General features: G+C 38.2%; 1 protein-coding gene across 6 annotated transcripts in view; it reads left to right on the forward strand.

The window, feature by feature from the left end:
• The window catches only part of WDR33 (WD repeat domain 33), a 92108-nt gene that overhangs the window by 40325 nt on the left and 33099 nt on the right, over nt 1-18684 (forward strand). For 4 of the 6 annotated variants that reach the window (XM_036996128.2, XM_073241636.1, XM_036996127.2 and 1 more), the window contains 2 exons: nt 54-205; nt 1887-1984. In XM_036996128.2, the coding sequence (XP_036852023.1) occupies nt 54-205; nt 1887-1984 (250 nt within the window). Of the gene's footprint in view, nt 1-53; nt 566-1886; nt 1985-4614; nt 15957-18684 lie in introns of those variants that run through there. The other 2 variants (XM_017680558.3, XM_017680556.3) reach the window with 2 other exon arrangements.

An 18684-nucleotide genomic window follows, 5' to 3' on the forward strand; every position in this document is an offset into this window, starting at 1 on the left:
CTTCATCGTATATTCTTTTGTATAATGTCTACAAATGTTCTGTGTTTTCACAGGCTCACGATAGCCCAGTGCGGGCCATGACTTGGTCACATAATGACATGTGGATGTTGACAGCAGACCACGGAGGATATGTGAAATATTGGCAGTCGAACATGAACAACGTCAAGATGTTCCAGGCACATAAGGAGGCGATTAGAGAGGCCAGGTTTATACACAATATACCATTTTCTGTAGTCCCTATTGTCATGGTTAAATTATCCTCTAAGTGTATTCTGGGTGCAGTGATGCATGGGCTCTGTCAGATTCTGGGAAACTTTCTGCACCCTATAAACACAATATTTTTCTTTGTTTTCACACATTCACCATTTTGCTGGCACCTTTCTGAAGTAGTGTTATCCGGGTATCAGCCTTTGCAATATGTTAGAGATGTATTGTCTGCTGCATTTTGCACTGGTTTTCTCTTTTCATTTATGGTTACTAATGTGTATACGTTATTCTTTTTTATTACCTACTGTGTAAGATAAGAATATTTCATTCTGAATAAAGAATTCAGTCTTTAATTATACAGCTGAATAAAATATACAGACTACAGAAACACCTGCAGTTCACACAAAATGCAAGAAAAAAAGGCTTAAGGTGAAGACTTGGTTGGCTTGGTTATGCCACAACTTCAGGAGGAAAGTATAGTAGGATCAAAAACTCTCACAAGTAACTGGATGTGGCAAACATTAATGAATTAATGAATGGGTTCTTCATACTTTGAAACTGTAAGCAGACCATTGTCAAGAAGACCATAGGACTTTCTTCTGATCCACTGTTGATAACATCAGTTATGCACATGTATAATTGGAGTTTAAAATATTTTCAGTGAGTTGTATATTTCTACATATCAATGAGATATGTATAGTAAAACTGGAAAAAAAGTTTTCAGAAACAAGCCTGAAGAACTGCTGCAGCCTCAGAATAAAGCTTAGCAGCATTCTTTGCGGTTGTACCACCCATGTGTGGGAGGAGATTGACGTTGTAGGAACATCGTCCACTGCAGTCACTTGTTTCTACCTTGAAAATCTTAAAAAAACTTTTGGATAAACATGCTTCTGCAAAGACTTTGCTTTAGTGTCCTGGCATACATTGATATTCAAGGTGGTTCTTTCCTAGTCATAGGAGTCAAAGTCAAGGGAATTGTCAAGAGTTAGATGAGAAACTTGACGGTCCTTAATTACAGGGAGGAAAAAAAATGGCTCCCTCCTTTGCAGAAGATTCTTTGGCTTTAAACACAGTCTGAATGTTCCTGTGTTAAAGTTTTCCTCAAAAGGTCCAACATTTATGGGATAGCTTGGCCAGGAAGAAAGTGGAAAGTTTCCCAAAGACCTTTCAAGCAAATGAGAAACATCGTAGGTAGGGGTGTTTAGCAGCCGGTCTTAGTCTGCCCAGATTTTTTCAGCCTGTCATTTCACGAAATGTCTGAGGCAGAAGCTGATGCTCATTTTGGGGGCAGATTCCTGTGTGATTTAAAAGACAGTTTACAGGGATATTGCAAAAGCAGTTCATTCTTTTTCTACACTTAAATCAGATCCATGTTTTCTGTTGGTGTGATAAGAAGTCATCTACTGCGGGGAGTGTGGGGAGCACCGGTACTAATAATATGCTCGTAAGGCTCTCTGAATGTTGGTGATTGGAAACTAAGAAGCAACCGCTCTGTTGAGTTCTCCTGTTGAGATGCGTCTGTTCCTGGCAGCGTTCTCTGTGTGGGCTTCTTCACTCTTGGATTCTGCCCCCTCCCGGTTATAACGCAGCGCAGTGTTTTTATTTTTCCCTGTCTGAGAAGCACAGATAATCTGTTAAATGCTGACTTCTTTCCCCTGCTGTGTGTCTTCATGTAACAGTTTCTCACCCACGGATAATAAATTTGCTACATGCTCTGATGACGGCACTGTTAGAATCTGGGATTTTCTTCGTTGCCATGAGGAAAGAATTCTCCGAGGTACGTGTTCTAACAGTACTGATTGGAATATTTAAATAGGGAAGGCATTTGTGCTTAAGTCATCACAATACCACTATACCAGCTTACATTTCCATTCAGTTTTTGACATGCGCACCGTCTCAGGCTCTTTAAAGAAACCTAACTCTCTCTCTGGTTCACAATTATTTTGTAGATTTTTACTGCTAATATATTTGAATTCTTTCAGCTATGAATTAAATACAAGCGTCCCCTTTTCCTCCCCTTGCCCTCATTGTTTGCTTGCCTGTATGCACCTTTTAGGATTATATTCCTTTTCTTGTCTTGTACCCAGAATAGCTTTCTCCAGCATGTGAACACTATAGTTTTATTTAGATCGCTCACATTCTCCTAGCAGCCCTTTTACAATATGAATTAACCTAGGCATTAATAGCTGCACTCTCAGTGTTGCTATTTCTGAAAGCAGGTGGTTTTTCAGTATACCACATTTGTGTTACATGGCCCCCTTGTTAGTAAATTTTAGAGAGATTTCTTGTTTACTTTTATTGATTTCATAATTATAAACTAATGTGAATAAATTACTCCATCCTACAAAAGAAATCTGTATTCTCACTTGGCTTAGCTTGGTTTTAGAGACCATACGGCAGACCTGTTGACCTGCTGACAGTGTCTATCTCAGCACTACTGTGAGTTCAGCAGTGTCAGGGGTAGGGAACTAACTATGTTTATAGATGCAACCCACACAATGAAACAAAAACATTTACACTTCTAACTAAATTTCATTAGTTTCTAATTAACTAGGAAGGTCCTTTTCTCAAGTGCTTAGTTTGAACCTGTACGGATTTAGCAGGACAGTTGGCTCCACCCTCTTGATTCTAGGGTGCCATGAAAGTGACCTCTTCCTCTGTGACAAATCGGGGTGGGAGGAGGGGTTCCACAGACACTGCCTGTCAGGAAATGACTGCAGAGACTCCCTGTCCGTTCCAGAGCTTTATGTATAGCATATAGTGTTGATGCTTTCTAGACAAGAAAATAAGTCCCCTTGATATTTAACCCATATTTCAAACCAAGTTATATATAAAACTTATCATACTTGTTAAAACATTCCTGGCTTTGCATGTATTGTGTGGGTTCATGCACAGAACTGTGTGTAGTTAGCATAAAAGTTTGTGACACTGTGAAGGTCATAATGCCATGCAGCTTCAGAACCAGAGTCTCTGAAATAACTAAGTCACTGTATGGATGAGCGCCAGCAGGCTTCACTGAAATGTTCAAGGTGAAAAGCGTTCAGAGGCAGGATGGAATCTTCCCCCTTGACTCCTACCTACTGCCACACTGTTGATGCCCCTTTCCTCGCTGCCAGAAGTCTTAGCTGTTAAACAGCTGTTAAAAGATAAAGAACTTTTTCTATAGGCTTTGGAAATTCTAAGAAATACGGAGGAAATAAAATTTTTTTTTAATTAAAAGCAATTCCAAAGTATCCAGAACAATTATTTTTATAATGAACTCGGACTATGATAGCTGTGAAGTCTGATAAAAACTATGGTACATCTTGGGTTAAAAAAAGAAGAAAATCTGCTGTATAATATTTTTCAGTCCCAAGTTCCAGTGAAGTGTTACTCAGTTTTGGTAATGAAACTGTTTGTAAGTCGTGCTTAAGAACGTTTCCTTTGAAATGTAGATTATATATGTGAGATACTAACTAGCTGTTAAATATTTTCAGATGTGAGTCCACGTGGATTTAGATAAACTGATGAGGAATCATTACTTTTACTTATAGCTCAAAAAATACATCAATATCATGTCTGTGTTGATTGAGAGTTGAGTTTTATTTTTTATGTGGGGGCTTTTAAAAAGATTTCACTATAGAAATTTCAAACATGCACAAAAGTATAAGGGACCTCCCTGTACTTGGAGGATTCATATTCTAGCTTTATTCGTGTTTTTTGTTACTTTTAGAAACATCCTACTTGCTTTATGGTTACAATTTTTACTTACTACCACAATGAGTAAATGGGACAAATATGAATATATTATAGCAAGTTAATCATACCACCCAAATAGTAGTTCTTATAGCAGGTCTGGTGTAGTAAATGAGTTATTAGATTCCAGTTACCCGCTTTCTGTCATTCCTCATTTTTCTAAATTTTCTGATTTTAGAGATGATCGTATCATAATGAAGCCAATGTTGTTATATTTTTCCTATCCTTCACTTGGTGGGTTTGAGGATCACGGGATGATGTGAAATTCTTCAAGTAAACTTTGAAGCGAACTTAGTTTAGCTCTATTTGTAGAGAGGAAATTGGATCACAAAGTCAAACAAACAGGGATAGGATCGGCCAGCCTCCAAATGTCGGTCCCCTGTATGCAGGGTGATGTTCATGTAGGCCACCAGGGCTGTAACAGGGCGGGTAAGCACGCTTCCTCCCACGGCACGTCACTGCTGTGCCGCAGGCCGGCGCAGACTGGCACTCGGGGTGAGGTGTCAAGAAAATCAAGAACATTGTAAGTGAAGAGTTTGTTTGTGATCAGGTCGTCCAGCTCTATCAAATATTTACCTTTTCTATATCATTCCTAAAAACCAGTACAACTCACAGACATTTTTGGTACCGTAGAGTATTCACTGCCTCACATGATTCTCTTTTCAATTTTAGGTAGCTCTAAATTCCAGAAATTCTTCTGTTACAACAAATCTGCTTCCTTAAAACTTGTCCTTCCTTCTGCGATATGAAAAATTAAGTCTGTACTCTTCTCCATGGCAGCCCTTGAAGTATTTGAAGACAGCTGTCATGTGTTCTTAGTGTATATAGTCTTTTCAGCTGTAAGCATGAAAGATCCCTGTGTGTGGCAGAAGCCATGATACCAACCATTGAGTGCAGAATATACAGGTGCATTTTAGTGTTCTTTCTGAGATTGTTCTTATGCTTCTTGGAAAAGGAAAAAGTTACACCGGAGAAAAGTAATCAATATTTTAAGGTTAAAATGAGCATAGATCTATTGTCAGGAGATTTGCTACTCAAAAGATGATGATTGGTCCATAGTAGGAAAAACAATCACTTATGAAATTGAGTATACTTCAGCATTTACCATGTAATATGTCCACCCATCACTGAAGCATATACAAAGCCAGCAAAATTTATATACATTTACCCTTCTTTTTTAGTGTGAATTCTAGCACTCAGTTTATGGACTAGGATTAAAATAACATTTAAGTGCTGAGAGTACACTAGTCTACATAAGTGTCTAGGTTATTGATGTTTATACATTTGACATCAAGTGAAATATAGCCATTAAACTAAACTCCATTTATTTAATTAATGAGCATATGCTATATAGTATATGGGTTTGGCTTTTTTTTTCTTTTCTTTTTTTTTTTTTACAAGATATGACCCCTACCCTTACGCTTTTTAAATTCTAGTACGGAGGATATTTTCACAGACTTAGGATGTTGGATAATATGGGAGAAGAGTCATAATACTGTCAGGAGTGTGGTTTTATCAGTGTAGGGTTAGAAGCAGATTACTTAGGACTGGTTAAAATGTATATGAGCAAGATTGAAAGAACCAAATCAGTAAGAAAACTAAAGTAAATTTTAGAAGCAGAATACTCTTAAAAAAGAATCCAATTTAAAGTTTCAGCATGCTTTAAGTTTGATTTGCTTTCTTGGTTTTTAACAGTACCTGAAGTATTCTAGTCATTATGTATCAGGCATGTTCTAAGCATTTCATCTTCCCAGTAATCCTCTGAGATGAATACTGTTTGGCCCACTTTTTACAAATGAGTAACCAATGTACAAAAAAAGTAAACTTGCCCAAGGTCATATAGCCTGAAAGAGGTGGAGCTAGTATTTGAACCCAGATTGTTTGGCTCCAGAGTTCATACTCTGAACCACTATTGCCTCTTATATTTTAAAAGTAATATCAGCGTAGTGGTAGTAATGTCTTCCTGAGCTTGTGATGATTGAATTGGAGAGTAGGATTTTGGGGGGACAGGATAGGTGTGGGTAGAGGGAACTAATTTAGGTACCCAAGTTCCTTTTACCTTTTGTCTTTAAAACTATCCATATGGGTTATACGTTTTCAGTGTATGCTATATTTCACAACAAAAAAATTAAACCACAATGAATAGTTCAAACTGCAAGAGAGTTAAGATATACTAGATTACATAAATAGAATATGGGCATAAAGGAGTTATCTGAGACTTATTTAGGAGGTAAGATCTGTTTCCAGTTTTCAAATACAGCAGTCATGGAGAGGAAATGAACCCCTAAATACACACAGCTAAAGAAAAAGGATGTTACCATACTTCTGATAAGTCCGTGTATCCCTTTCTGACTGCATCTGGCTGTAGTTTTTAATAAATGACATAAACCCCTGTGTAAAGATCTTATGGTTCAGCAGTGTGTTTTTGGATTGTGTGAAGATGTGTTTGCAAAGTTTGAGTGTCTTCAAAATATCTGATGCTTTTTATTGGAAATAATTTTACTTACTAAAGTAAAATTGGCAAACCACATGGTTTATGATTAACTGACCTAATTTATTTGTACAGTGTCTTTCAAAACATTCCACAAAATCTTGTCTATTCTCCCCAAGATAAAAACAGAAACACCTAGCTTCCTTTGAAATAGCCTTTAGCAGCATAACTCCTTTCACTAACATAGCATATCTTAATATTAAAAGCACTTTAGGCACATCTCATTTAATCATTCAGACAACCAGGTGAACCCAGTTTATATATGCACACCTATTTTCTCTGTATGTGATTCCTTACTTTGAGGAAGAGCTTATTTTAAGGTTCTTTTCCTTCTGCTATTCTGAAAAGACTGGATCATGGTTGGCTCCCCTATGTAAATCATTATCTGAGTGAATTATGAAGGAGAAGAAGAATCTTTACTTCTGAGGCACATTATTTGAAGAAATTAATGTAGTAGGGTCCTGAAATCATTTTATATGTTGCATTCACATTTTTCTAAGAACATTTCAGATTTTTATACTGGGATTGGACTTTGTTCTTTCTATCTCTGTATTTGTTTTAAATATTGCATATAATATGGCAAAAACTTGTTGAAAATAGATCTGTGGCTTTCTTCTAATGTTAGAGCTACACACAGCTGCTATCATGTTCAGTGTTTTAGGTGAGAGGAGCAATTCCCAGACACTCTTCTGTATAGAAAGAGTCTGATTTTTTGACTGTGACATATCACTGTGATTAATAATTTAGGCAGTCAATTCAGTTTTCAGAAAGAGCCTTTGCATCTTTACAGAATTTATTGAGTATTCTATAATTGCTTCAGTTTATTTTGACTGAGACTTAATTTCTATTTGCTGATGAATTAGTTACCCTGTTACATTGTGGAGCTTCCCAGCTAATCAGGTCTTTGATTGTTTTTAAAGTTAAAATACAGAGCTTTGGAAAGAGCTGATAAAATTAGATACATATATAATAGGCTTTTGGCTGTTCATTTTTAGTGGGTAGATGCTTTAATAAATGTACAAACTAAGTATATGCTTTCATCAAAAATAATTTGCCATGGAGGGAGGGAGGCTAAGTATCAAAATAGTTTTCTCACAGTCACTTTTTTCCCTTTAATCACTTTTTTTACAGTATACCACAAAGCCATTTTAAAGTTTGATTTAAATCATATCTCAGGAATTTCTGAGATGCATCTACATTGCTGTGATCTCTTAAGCTACAAAGAAACCAAAACAAGAATTTGTTTACAGGAAGAAATGGTAGTTTCTAAGTCATTTGTCCTTTTGTATAGATTGTTTCATGAAACAGACTTAATTTCTCCAAAATACACTATTAATTCTCTAAAGCCAGTCTGCTTTAGAGCCAGACTCAGATCTCTTTCTGTCCCTCCCCCTGCCCCTCTTCGAATGTATTTTAATGTAGTTCTTTTTGTGAGAACTTCACCTTGTCAGCCTGGGTGTAGAGCATCACATGTTACTTGGATTAGCTCAGTGACTTGTGTCTGCTTTAACTTGCCGTTATCTTAAAATATTGCACTGGTCCCTTAAGAACACCACGAAGGGCCAGCCAGCACAGTGGGCCTGTGGTGCCTTTGAGCAGAGGTGGGTAGAGCTCCACAGCCCAGAACCATCCATCTGAAAAAAGAATGCCTTCCATAATCTCCCTGTTGGCAAGCTAAACAGAGCGCAATTTCAGCAAAGGAAAGCATGTAACTCACACACAGTCTATTATCTTTCTACAGGAAAAGTTTTCCATATTAGATACAAATATGATCTTCTATATCCTTCCCATCCCCTATATTCTAGGCCTATATATAATAAATCTGATCATATTTCCATGTAAAATCCTTTAAATAAATTTGAAAATGACAAAACTTAATTGTGTCTTATCCAAGCTAAATATACTAAACTTGTCTTTGCTCTTTCTCATGATTTCTAGACCCTTCCCCATTCTGATCATTTCCCTCAGTAATTAAGCTCCATCATTCTGAACACCCATATTTCCCAAATGGAAGGTGCAGCATCTCAAAAATTCACACTAGACCTCTAAGACCCAGGATCGTTGTTTGTGGACCCTCATAAGCCAGTCTAGTAACTAACAAGCACTGGAATTGAGGTTGAAAACCTGAATGTAGGATTTTATATATTAAGTTTATATTAAGTTTAATGTCATCATATCTTGAATCATGACATCTGGAGAACATCTTGTTTGGAGTCCCCTGTAAATTTGCAAAAGCAAGCTATCTAGGTAAGAAAGGTTAATAAACAAGACGGGCAAAGTAAAGAATATTTAGGCGCTCTGCACAAGGGCTTCACAGATGAAGAAGGTGGTTTCACAAGCCTCCAAGGGAAATAGACTTCCAATCATGTAATTTTAAAGCTGTGAACTTTTATCCTGATCCGCAGATTTGTTGCAAGGTTTCCTATGGTTTGGCTACAATTTCCTTGACTCCCTCCAGTAATTCTGTAAAAATAGGACTGTTTTAGCTGGTTCTCTGTGGGAGCAGTAATGTCCACTAGCATTTTGGAAAGACCTGTTCTCAGAGCCTGTATGTGTGTGCACTGATATCTTTTTAGAAAAGTGTTACTTGTAGCAATCACTGCCAGTCCAGACAATGTTTTCAGTACTCTAAAGATGCTTTCATGCTTCTTTCCCGTCTAAAAAAAGTCCCAACTACTTTTACTATGTAGTTTAGATTTTCAAAGGCATTTTCATTAAATCATTTTTCCTTTTGCTCTTCAAGTTTATTTTGTTTTGTGGTTTCTGTTTCCACTTTCCCTTGTGTAGAGCTGTCTTAATTTCCTTTCCTTGATTTGCCTGTGTACGCTTTTGAAAGTAACGTTTTACTACCTTTTCTGATTAGCTTCATTTTTGAGTTTCCTGCTACTGAAAGCAACACAGCAAAAACTAATATATACAGTGTTGTGTTTGTTACAACTGCAGGTTCTGTAACCTGGGTGTTAGTTAAAGTTTTGACACTGGAGCAGGTCACACTGCTATCTGTGTCTCATCTGTATCATCGGGATTAATAATTAACACTGTCTTTACTGAGTACTGAGAATTAAGGGTTGATTCATGAGAAGTCCTTTAACACTAGTGTCCTGGTTAAGAGCGTCCAGTCAGTGTCAGCTGATACGTCATTTCCAAAGCTCAACTTCAGAGCCTGCCTCTATATCTCTGCCTGCGGACGGACAGACAACAGTGGTTATTTATTTCCCTCAAGTAAAATTTTTTCAGCCATTCAGTTTAAAAATGCTGTTTTTCAACTATTATCATTAGTTACAGTACTACAGGTTTTTATTTACAGGTAGTCCATAAGTGGGACCACTGGTTTAAAGAGAGTTGTCACGATTTTCCAAGTTTTCAGATGTAAAAAAAGTCATCTCTTAGAATTGGCATTTTTAAAGGTCTCATATGGAAGCATTTAAAGATTATTTAAATTGTTAGATGAATCAAATATTTAATGATTACCAGTGGGGTCACGGTGCTGTACTTGGTTCTATTTTTTATCTAAACTCACAAGACACAGCCTCATCCCTTAAGTGGCATTTCCAGTGTTTCCCTAGTTCTTTGGTTTCTTAAGATGTGTTTTGTGAATTGGCCAAATGGCCGTGAAGAATGGGAAGCTGAACACACCGAAAACCAGCAGTTTTCATGGCTGTGGCACTGCAGCAGACTGGTCCCTGGTGTCCAGAATGTTTCATTAGGACAATGTTTCCTTTGCTCTGGGGAAGAAGTTTTTTGCTTTTTTTTTTTTCCTCTATTGATCAAATTTAATCACAATAATTACTTTCTAACTGTTTAGTAATAAAATTGGATGAGTCCAGTGTTAACTTTGGTAAAATGTTTGTCATCTTCAATGAGTAGGGTGGTCAGCAGTAAGCTAGGGTTCTTGGGGAAAGTGTATCCCACACGGTATCTTACCACAGTAGCAACAACCGAGATATAGAAATGCAGTCTTGGGGAAAGTGTATCCTATATGTATTTTATACTTAAGAAATACTTAAATACACTCTTGGGGAAAAATGTATCCTACATATTTTCTGGCACAGTACTGAAAACTTCAATACTTTAATGTTACCTCTTTGGGCCTCCTCATCACCCTGTGCCCCTAGCCCATCACACTTGCCAGATGACAGAGACTATTTGGGTCATAACCTGTTCTGTTGTAGTCTCTGGTGGAATTTGTTACTGAGGATGTGGCAGGTCCAGCCTTACTGTTACAGTGGTTCTAGAGCAGAAGGGTGGCATTAAAGGAGATGATAGGAGTTCAGAGTGCTGTCGGTTTAGTGATTTCTGAACTTGAATCCTGCTGCTTTCTTGAGGTTCTATGTTAAAGTGTGTAGTTGCAGTGTTCTGGTACACCCTGAATGTTAAATAGGTCAGCAGTTTGGTGTTATTAGTATTTTATATATGTTTTTTTGTGATGATTAAATCAGATCACTTAGTTTTCAGAGATTTATGGAAATTGTTCTGTTTACATCTTTTTAAAGTGTATTATCAAAATATTCTGCAAACATTGTTAGTTTTAGAGATTTAATATGCTAATGTGCCACACAAGTATAAATTACCAAGTGTCCTCTGGGTAAAAATAAAATGTTTATTAAAAAAAAAATCTCTTCAAGAGTATTTGGTAGACATTTTATATGGTTTATTAAATTCTAGAAAAATTATTAAGTCAGTTACCATAAAACACTTTAACTTTTTGAATTAACTGTTCTAAATATAGGTTTTTGCTTTATACTTTGGACTTTAATGTGTCCTCTCAGTGAGCAGGTACGATGATTGCATAGCTCTGCTTAAGGATTTGCGCATTAGATATTGAAGTCTGTGAGGTGATGGGGATACGAAAGGCCTAGTACAGCGGAGAAGAGTCTCAGTCTTGGAGGAGGCGTGCCAAGGACAGTGATCGTCGTGAAGGGTAAGGCTTGTTAAGGAGGTCTAGACTAAGGAGAGGGCAGTCAGCGTTGTGAGGCTTTCTTCATCATTACTTTTGAATCACATTTGAATTAAACGTGTTAAAATTCACCCAGCAATTGGTCTGCATTTCTTAAAAAAAAAAAAAAAAGATTTACAGAGAAGGTCAGATGTAGCGGAAAGATCAGCTCTTTTTACTACCTAATACAAATTCAGATGAAAGGGTGTAAAGCCCCATGAAATGTTAAGTGACGAGTGTCTAACCTGTTGTTCCCTAAGTCTGTTCACCTCATTCACCACGTAGACTCAGACTACAAGCTTCCTTTTCCCACTCTAAGTTACATGGGCAGTTCTTGGTATGATGACGCATTTCTTTGAACAAGCTTTTAAGTATTTTTTTGAAAACTGGTTCTCGTTATACTGAAGTCATGATTTTGAACTGCATTGGCAGCATCAGGAGATGAGTTTGAATCCTTGTTCCCTCTTGCTGTGTAGCCACATTTTCATGATCCGTAATAGTAAGGGGTAGTGCCTGTGTGCTGGGAAGTCGTATTGTAAAAGACGCAGCACCGGGCGTGCCGCAGAGAGGGCAGTGGTGGGGGAATGTTTTCTCTCCCAGCCAGCGCTCTCACACAGCGCAGGTTCCTAAGAAACCACCTGCCTTCGAAGACAGTGACCCTCATGTTTGGGAATCTCCACACTTACATCTTCAGGGCCAGGAAAGACACAGTAGGCACTTGGGGAGCTGGCAGAACACTCCATGTCCCCACCCCCTAGACATAAAAATCTTTAAGTTTTATCTGGAAGATAGGAAATGGGTGATTTTTTTCCTAAGTTTTTTTTTTTTAAGCTGGTTTTATAGTTGACAAAAAGTTATTTTCTGCCTTTTCTTTGGGGCCAAGAGGGACTTCTTTTTGATAACTATTCCCTTCAGGTTTTTCAGGACTTCTAGTTATTGACTTTCTTATTAAACATAATAGTTATGAATAGATTAGGATTTATTTATTTACTTATTTACCAAAGTGCTGATTTGAGTGACTACAGTGGGTTTGTGTTGTAGAAAGTTGTTTGTTCTAAGTTGGAATTCTTGGTTTTTCTACCTTGTTTGGATGTGATTAACACTTAAAAAAATAACATTCAGCTCCACAGTGGGACATTTTGCACATTAAAAAAGTCTTTCTGTGAAAGAGTACACATGAAACTCAAGCTTTATTTTCTTCTCAAAGCTGGCCTGTTATCTAGATTTTTTTTCATTAGTCATGGTGAACACTTGTTGGAAAAAAGAAAGCTGACCTCTTCTACCTTTTCCTTATACCTTTAGTTTTATTATTGTTGGGTCTCTGTTTCAAAATACTTGTGAATCCTTGTGCCTCCAAGTGAAGTGAGTCTTGTTGAATTCCTGCCTATTCTCTTAAATCAGCTTGGCTAGGTAGACATCTTCTGGGCCTTAAGAGTTCCCAGTGTGACGTCAGCAATGCCTTTTACTGTATCTGAGCTTCTCAACACTTTGTAGCATGGTCTTGACATTAAAAGCAACATGGAAGGAACCTTTCTGCCAGAGTCATCCAGAGCTGCCCCCCCCCCCCCGTGAACTGTGAAATGTGTGCTGAGGAGCCCCATTCTAGAGTCATTTGTCCTAGGTAGTTAGGAAGTTCAGGCTCTTTTCATCCCACTGTTAGTATTCATAGGTGTCAGACCCCTTCAGTCCAAGACCACCAGGAACACACTTGTAGTCGAACACGCTACTTGTAGCAGCGACACAGATCATAGGGAACCATGGGGTATCTCAGGAAGAGGGGGTTATAAAGATTGTATTATAGGATGTGGGCTTTGGGTAATTTGTGGAGGGTTCAAGGAGGTGAAGGGTGTTTGGTGTTTTGTGGCCTTGTATTTGTTCCAATGCATCATGATCTCAGAGTGACTTAATTTGATGGAGATGTATTAGTGAGATTGTCCAAAAGAAGAACAAAGTGGTTTAGCTGTAAATGTTACCTCAGTTTGTAATGACATTGAGACTTAGCTGTGAGCATCAGATTAGTTCTAGAAGTGAGGGGCTGCTTTTCCCGTTCTTTATCAGGATTTAAATCCCCTGACCTCTCCCTGTAGGAACCTGCTGGGGGAGGTGGGGATTTAGCAGCAGTGACGCAGTGGGCATGCCGCTGGACAGGCTGCACTGACGCTGACCAGGGCGATTGGGAAGCAAGTTGCTCATGCTGTTTTTCAGCTGGCTAGAAGGAGGCAGTGAGTGAAATAGGAATGTGTTCTTTTTAAGTGAGATGAGTGAGTTTTCCTGCACTAATCTCTAGGTGATCCTGGGGTTTACCCCACTAAATTTAGTGTCTAGGATTAGTTTTTGTTTCTTTACACCTGGGAAGAGTCAGCTGTTCATTTTCTATATTGTCTGTTAATACAAAGCAGTAAACAGCAGAAGGATTTTAAAGAATTTTAAGACTTATGAACTCTGTTACATACCTTACAAGTAAAAATTAAGAGAACAGTAAAATTCCTTATGAACTGTCAGGTTGACTTAAGGCAAACAAGGACTGTTTTCACAGCTGAGTGCAGCTGAGTCCTGTGCGCCAGAGATGACGGAGAGGACGCTTGTTTACTCACTCATTCAGGTAATTGCCATGTACTGTGTCAGGCTCGGTGCTAGGCCCTGGGCGTGGAGGACAGGGCCAGTCATTCCTGCCCTCATGAGCGTACAAATGATAGCTGGAGATTTTGGGTTTAAAAGCATCACTTTTAATGGCATCTTAATTTCATATCTGTTCTAAAATAATTATTACATTGTTGTATTATAGTACCTAGAAGAATATTCCTATGATTAATGACATAGTTTTTATAGATTTTGTGACTTTAAATGGTACTTTTTTAAATCACACATTTGTGGAGAAAGTTTTCTGCAGGTCTGGTGGTATCTTTAAAATGTGGAGGTCTTCAAAATTTGTCTCCTAGAAAACTGGAAGATACGCTTCCTCTGTCATATCTTTGAATAATAAATTGAAGGTATTCTTAAACTATCTTTTTATCATTTGGAAAAAATAGTTGAAACACTAGAAAAGTTAGGTTTGTAGTTAATACTTAACTATGAGTAGTAAAAGTCTAGGGCGCATTGGGGTATGTCACAGGAGGGAATTCAGTGTCTGGCACCATCGGACAAGCAAGACGTGTCACAGGCAAACCCATCTTCAGGTGGGGACACGAGCCCTGCTTTTGGTCTGTAGATTTTTCCTATAGAAATAAAAGAACATTAATTACATTTTGTCACTGGAATATTTATAGCATCACTGAAGCTTTGAATGTTTATGAGAACCTCAGAAAACTTTGAGAAAGGATGTAGGTGGCAAAGCTTTCTACATCTTGGTGCTTTTGGTGGCGCACTGTTAGCACTAGAATGTGGCTGATTTGGACCAAACTGAGGATAACTTTCCAGAATAGGGTTTTCACTGAAATACTATTCCACACAGAGAATGTTTTCATTTTAGATTTTAAACACTCTATAATGAATTATCATTTAGATCTTATTTACTGGGGACATAGTTTTGCACGAGGATAGTCATTCCATAGTTCCCACAGATTTCATGACTGGCCAAGGAACTTACTACATAATCATTTTTATCAGTGGCTAAATTATGTATAGATGCCAGGATACGCCTTTGTATAATTTAGGCACTTAGGCTTGTGGTGCATTCTCTTGGTTAACATTGCCGGGATAAGGATTTGTATTTTGAGACTAGATCTGTCTGGGCAGCAACCCACTTTTCATGATCCCCACAAAATGCACTCTTCCTATTATTTATGGTAACAAGTAGATTTGCATTTATGTCTTCTCTCTAACTCCACTTACCAGAAAGATTAATGTAGAATAGTATCTATTTACTGTGTCTTTTCATAGTCAATGATGAGTGCAAGTCTATTTGTAATATATTATTTTTTTCCTACAAAATGGGAGGGACAAGTTCTTTTTTGTCTATTGTTACCTTGAAGTTTTAATAAGGGAACATAGTGTACTTGCTGTTTACAATGGTTAAGTGACAAGGAAGAAGAAATTATAAATATTATCAAACCTCTTCTCCAGCTGCCCAGAAATTTTAGGTGCAGCCGTAGTCTCTCCTTGGGGCAATCTTTGTTTTTCCTTTGGGGTGCTTTAAGCATAGCCCATCCGAGAGCCAGCAGGTCCGCTTTGGATCAGCTGTCACTGGGCAAGTCCGCCTCTCTCAGCACATCTCCTCCTCTGCGCGGTGAGCGGGGCTGACGGCACCCACCTCACAGGGTTGTTGTGAGGACCCCAGAACTACGCAGAAGGCTCTTTTCCTGCTGCATGCATTGAATGTTGGTTGCTTAAGTTATACGTGTGCAAAGGAAGATGCTAAAAAGCATTTAGGGTGTAAAGAAAGTAACATTTAATTTAAGGGGAGGTTGGAATTGATTAGGAAAGGTATAAAGGATTTAGTGAAAAGGAGATGACTAGATTTAGAGTTGGGATGGGACATCATATATGATTATCCTGTTTTCCGTAGTGACTCAGTTTTAGAAGTGTCACTGATAAAATTAATTGTATTGAAAGCCACATTTAAATAAATAACATTGTATTGAAATGGAACTATGACTTATTTTTTAAAGCTGTATTTATGAAAGTCCTCGTACTTTCCTTCCAGTGTCATCTCGGAACCACAGTATTACCTTAAAGCGGTTCTTCACTCCAACCCCCCGTAGTGTCCCCAGAGTTGCCTTTTCCTTTAGTTCTTGCTTGCTTGCTTCTTCTTTGAATAGATTTTGACTCTTTCCTGAGAACCACTAGCTGTTTGTTTTTTTTTTTTAGTTCTATACAGGTAGATTCATACTTGATGTGTAGAAGATACACTGAGTTTTTCTATAGATTTATGGGAGAGTATTTATTCCTTCCATTGTCACTTTTTTTTACTAGGTTTACATTATCTTGAAAAAACATAAAGGCTAAAAATAATATATCTTTATGGTATGAGTTGTTTATTTGAGCATTTTTAGTAGGCACTTTAAGTTTGATCAAAATCAAATCCTCCGTTGTTAGAGATACTTAAATAACTAGCACCGTGGTCACATTGTAAGTCCGCAGTTCTGTTATTTTTCAGTCTTGGATTGTCTCCTTTCATGGCTGCCTTGCTAAAAATGAGCAGTGAGGTAAAACTCACGCTTCAAGCACAGTTAAGGTGGAGAAACCTTCATTCTGCCAGTTTCTTGGTTTGTGTTGAGTGTGAGGGCTGAATGAGAAAGAACAGAAGCTGACAACTCCACATACCCCTGCACCCCATGCCAAGAACTCTGTGGCCCCTCAGCCCCACATGACGCCACCCCACAGAGCACAGACTGCAGTGCACTGCAGACGCCTGCCCGGTGCACGTTCTCTCTGGAAAATACGATGACACAAGGCAGGGGTTTGTGTGTGCTTGACTGGTAAAGACATGTATGAACTGTGGTCCTGCATATGCACAAGTGTGTTCTTCAGAATACCACCACGAGACTGAAGCCAACTGTCGGTGTGTGTCTTTTAAAAAGTGTTCCCACTAGTTCAAATGGATTTACTGCCACGTCTTGTCCTGTCACCAGGAAGATGACAGATGAGTACAAAAGCAGGCTGATTGCATAACAATGACCTGGTTGGGGATATCACTTGCAACACTGGCTTTGTTAGCAGGGCTATTCCCTGACCAGCCAAGCTGAAGACATATGCAATATTAAGGTGCATTTTTTTTTCATCAGTCACACATGGCAACAAGTATATTCAGTGTGTCAATGGAAGTAAGATTTGGAGAGAATTGTAAGGTCTGGGTGCACACATTCCCACTCTGCCATACGGCAGGCAGTGGAGGGGGGAACGCAGGGGTGGAAAGGTAAGGAAAGAAGTGAGTGGGACTAATGTTGAAATTGCTCTCTTGAGAATTTTCTGCCTTTTACAAAGATCATAAACATTCACAAAGTTCAAATATTTAGAAGTAAAAAGTGTCTTCCCCTCCCCTCTTCCAGTTTCAAATCTAGAGGTCATCACTATAATAGTTGGTTGTGTGTGTTTCCACAATTCTTACACATATACAAAAAGTACTAAAAAAAACCTACACGAGATGGTGTTACACTACATACATTCTTCGCTACTTACTTTTTCACGACACAGTACAGCCTTGTCATCTTGCCTGGCATTGCCCCAGCCTGTCTCAGATGAAGACTCTGTCACCCTCCTTACCGTGTTTTTGCCATTCCTGCTTAACCATCCTCATCGGTAGGTACTTAGGACTCGCAAGGGGTGTTGGCTGAGACAGCTGTGCACTAGCCCTCCTGGGACCTTTGTGTTTGTTCCCGCTCATGGGGGTTTTCCCTTAGGGTAGACTCCTAATGAACAACTTGATGGATCAGAGTATGAATGTGGAAGCTTGGGAAGGTACTTACAAGTTGTCTTCCCCATCCTGGAGTCGCTAATAAGCACGTGTAAGAATGTTGAGGTCTAGCCAAAAACTCTGCTGATAACAGAGCATTAACAATTTAGGAAATTTCCACCATTTAAAAATGTAGCCTTATTTTTAAAAATTATAGGTAACATGTATACATGGTAATACCTTTTCTCCAACACCATAGGGAGATGGAATTTGAAATGTAAAAACCTGCCAATCCTTTGCTACTTCAGAGATAATTTTTTTAAACTAATTGATCTATTTTTATTCCTGTGATCACCATCAGAATTCAGAGTAATCTATTTCTTGTTCTCGGTTCATCTGGCGGATACAGTGTTTCCCCACTTCCCTGTCATAAAAGATGAGGCACGTTGTGAAGTTGTACCACCAACTGTGCTTTCTACCGCCTGGGTTTTGTTATTGTGAATTGTAGTTTTGATGATTTCCTTTATAGCTTCAAGTGTTCTTAGTTCTTTATTTTGGGGGCCACCAACTTAGGCAACATCCCCTGACTTACCATGGTACATAAGGATGTCTATGTCCCTCAATGTCTTTCTACTTCTCCCCCTTTTATCTCCTTTAAACACTGTCAAGGGCTTTGTAACCATTTAAAATTCTGAAACATAAAAACCAATAATAAGTAGTATTGCTACTATAAATGATACTGTTGACCATGGAACCAAGTAGTATAATCAAGTAGATGATGCTAAACCCTGTGGTAGATAAAGTTGTTCTACTTGAAGAATTTCAAAATCAAGTGAGATGCTGTTTTCTTAGATCATCCTATAAACCGTTGAATGTAATGCCACATTTTAGTTTGTTTCAGTTTTTCTTGTAATTTCTAATTAATTTCTCTTTTCTTAATGCCACTAAAAGCTTAATCACAGCACATTAAAAATTTTCTACTTT

The sequence above is a fragment of the Manis javanica genome, chromosome 7 (assembly GCF_040802235.1).
Source record: "Manis javanica isolate MJ-LG chromosome 7, MJ_LKY, whole genome shotgun sequence".
Lineage (NCBI taxonomy): Eukaryota > Metazoa > Chordata > Mammalia > Pholidota > Manidae > Manis > Manis javanica.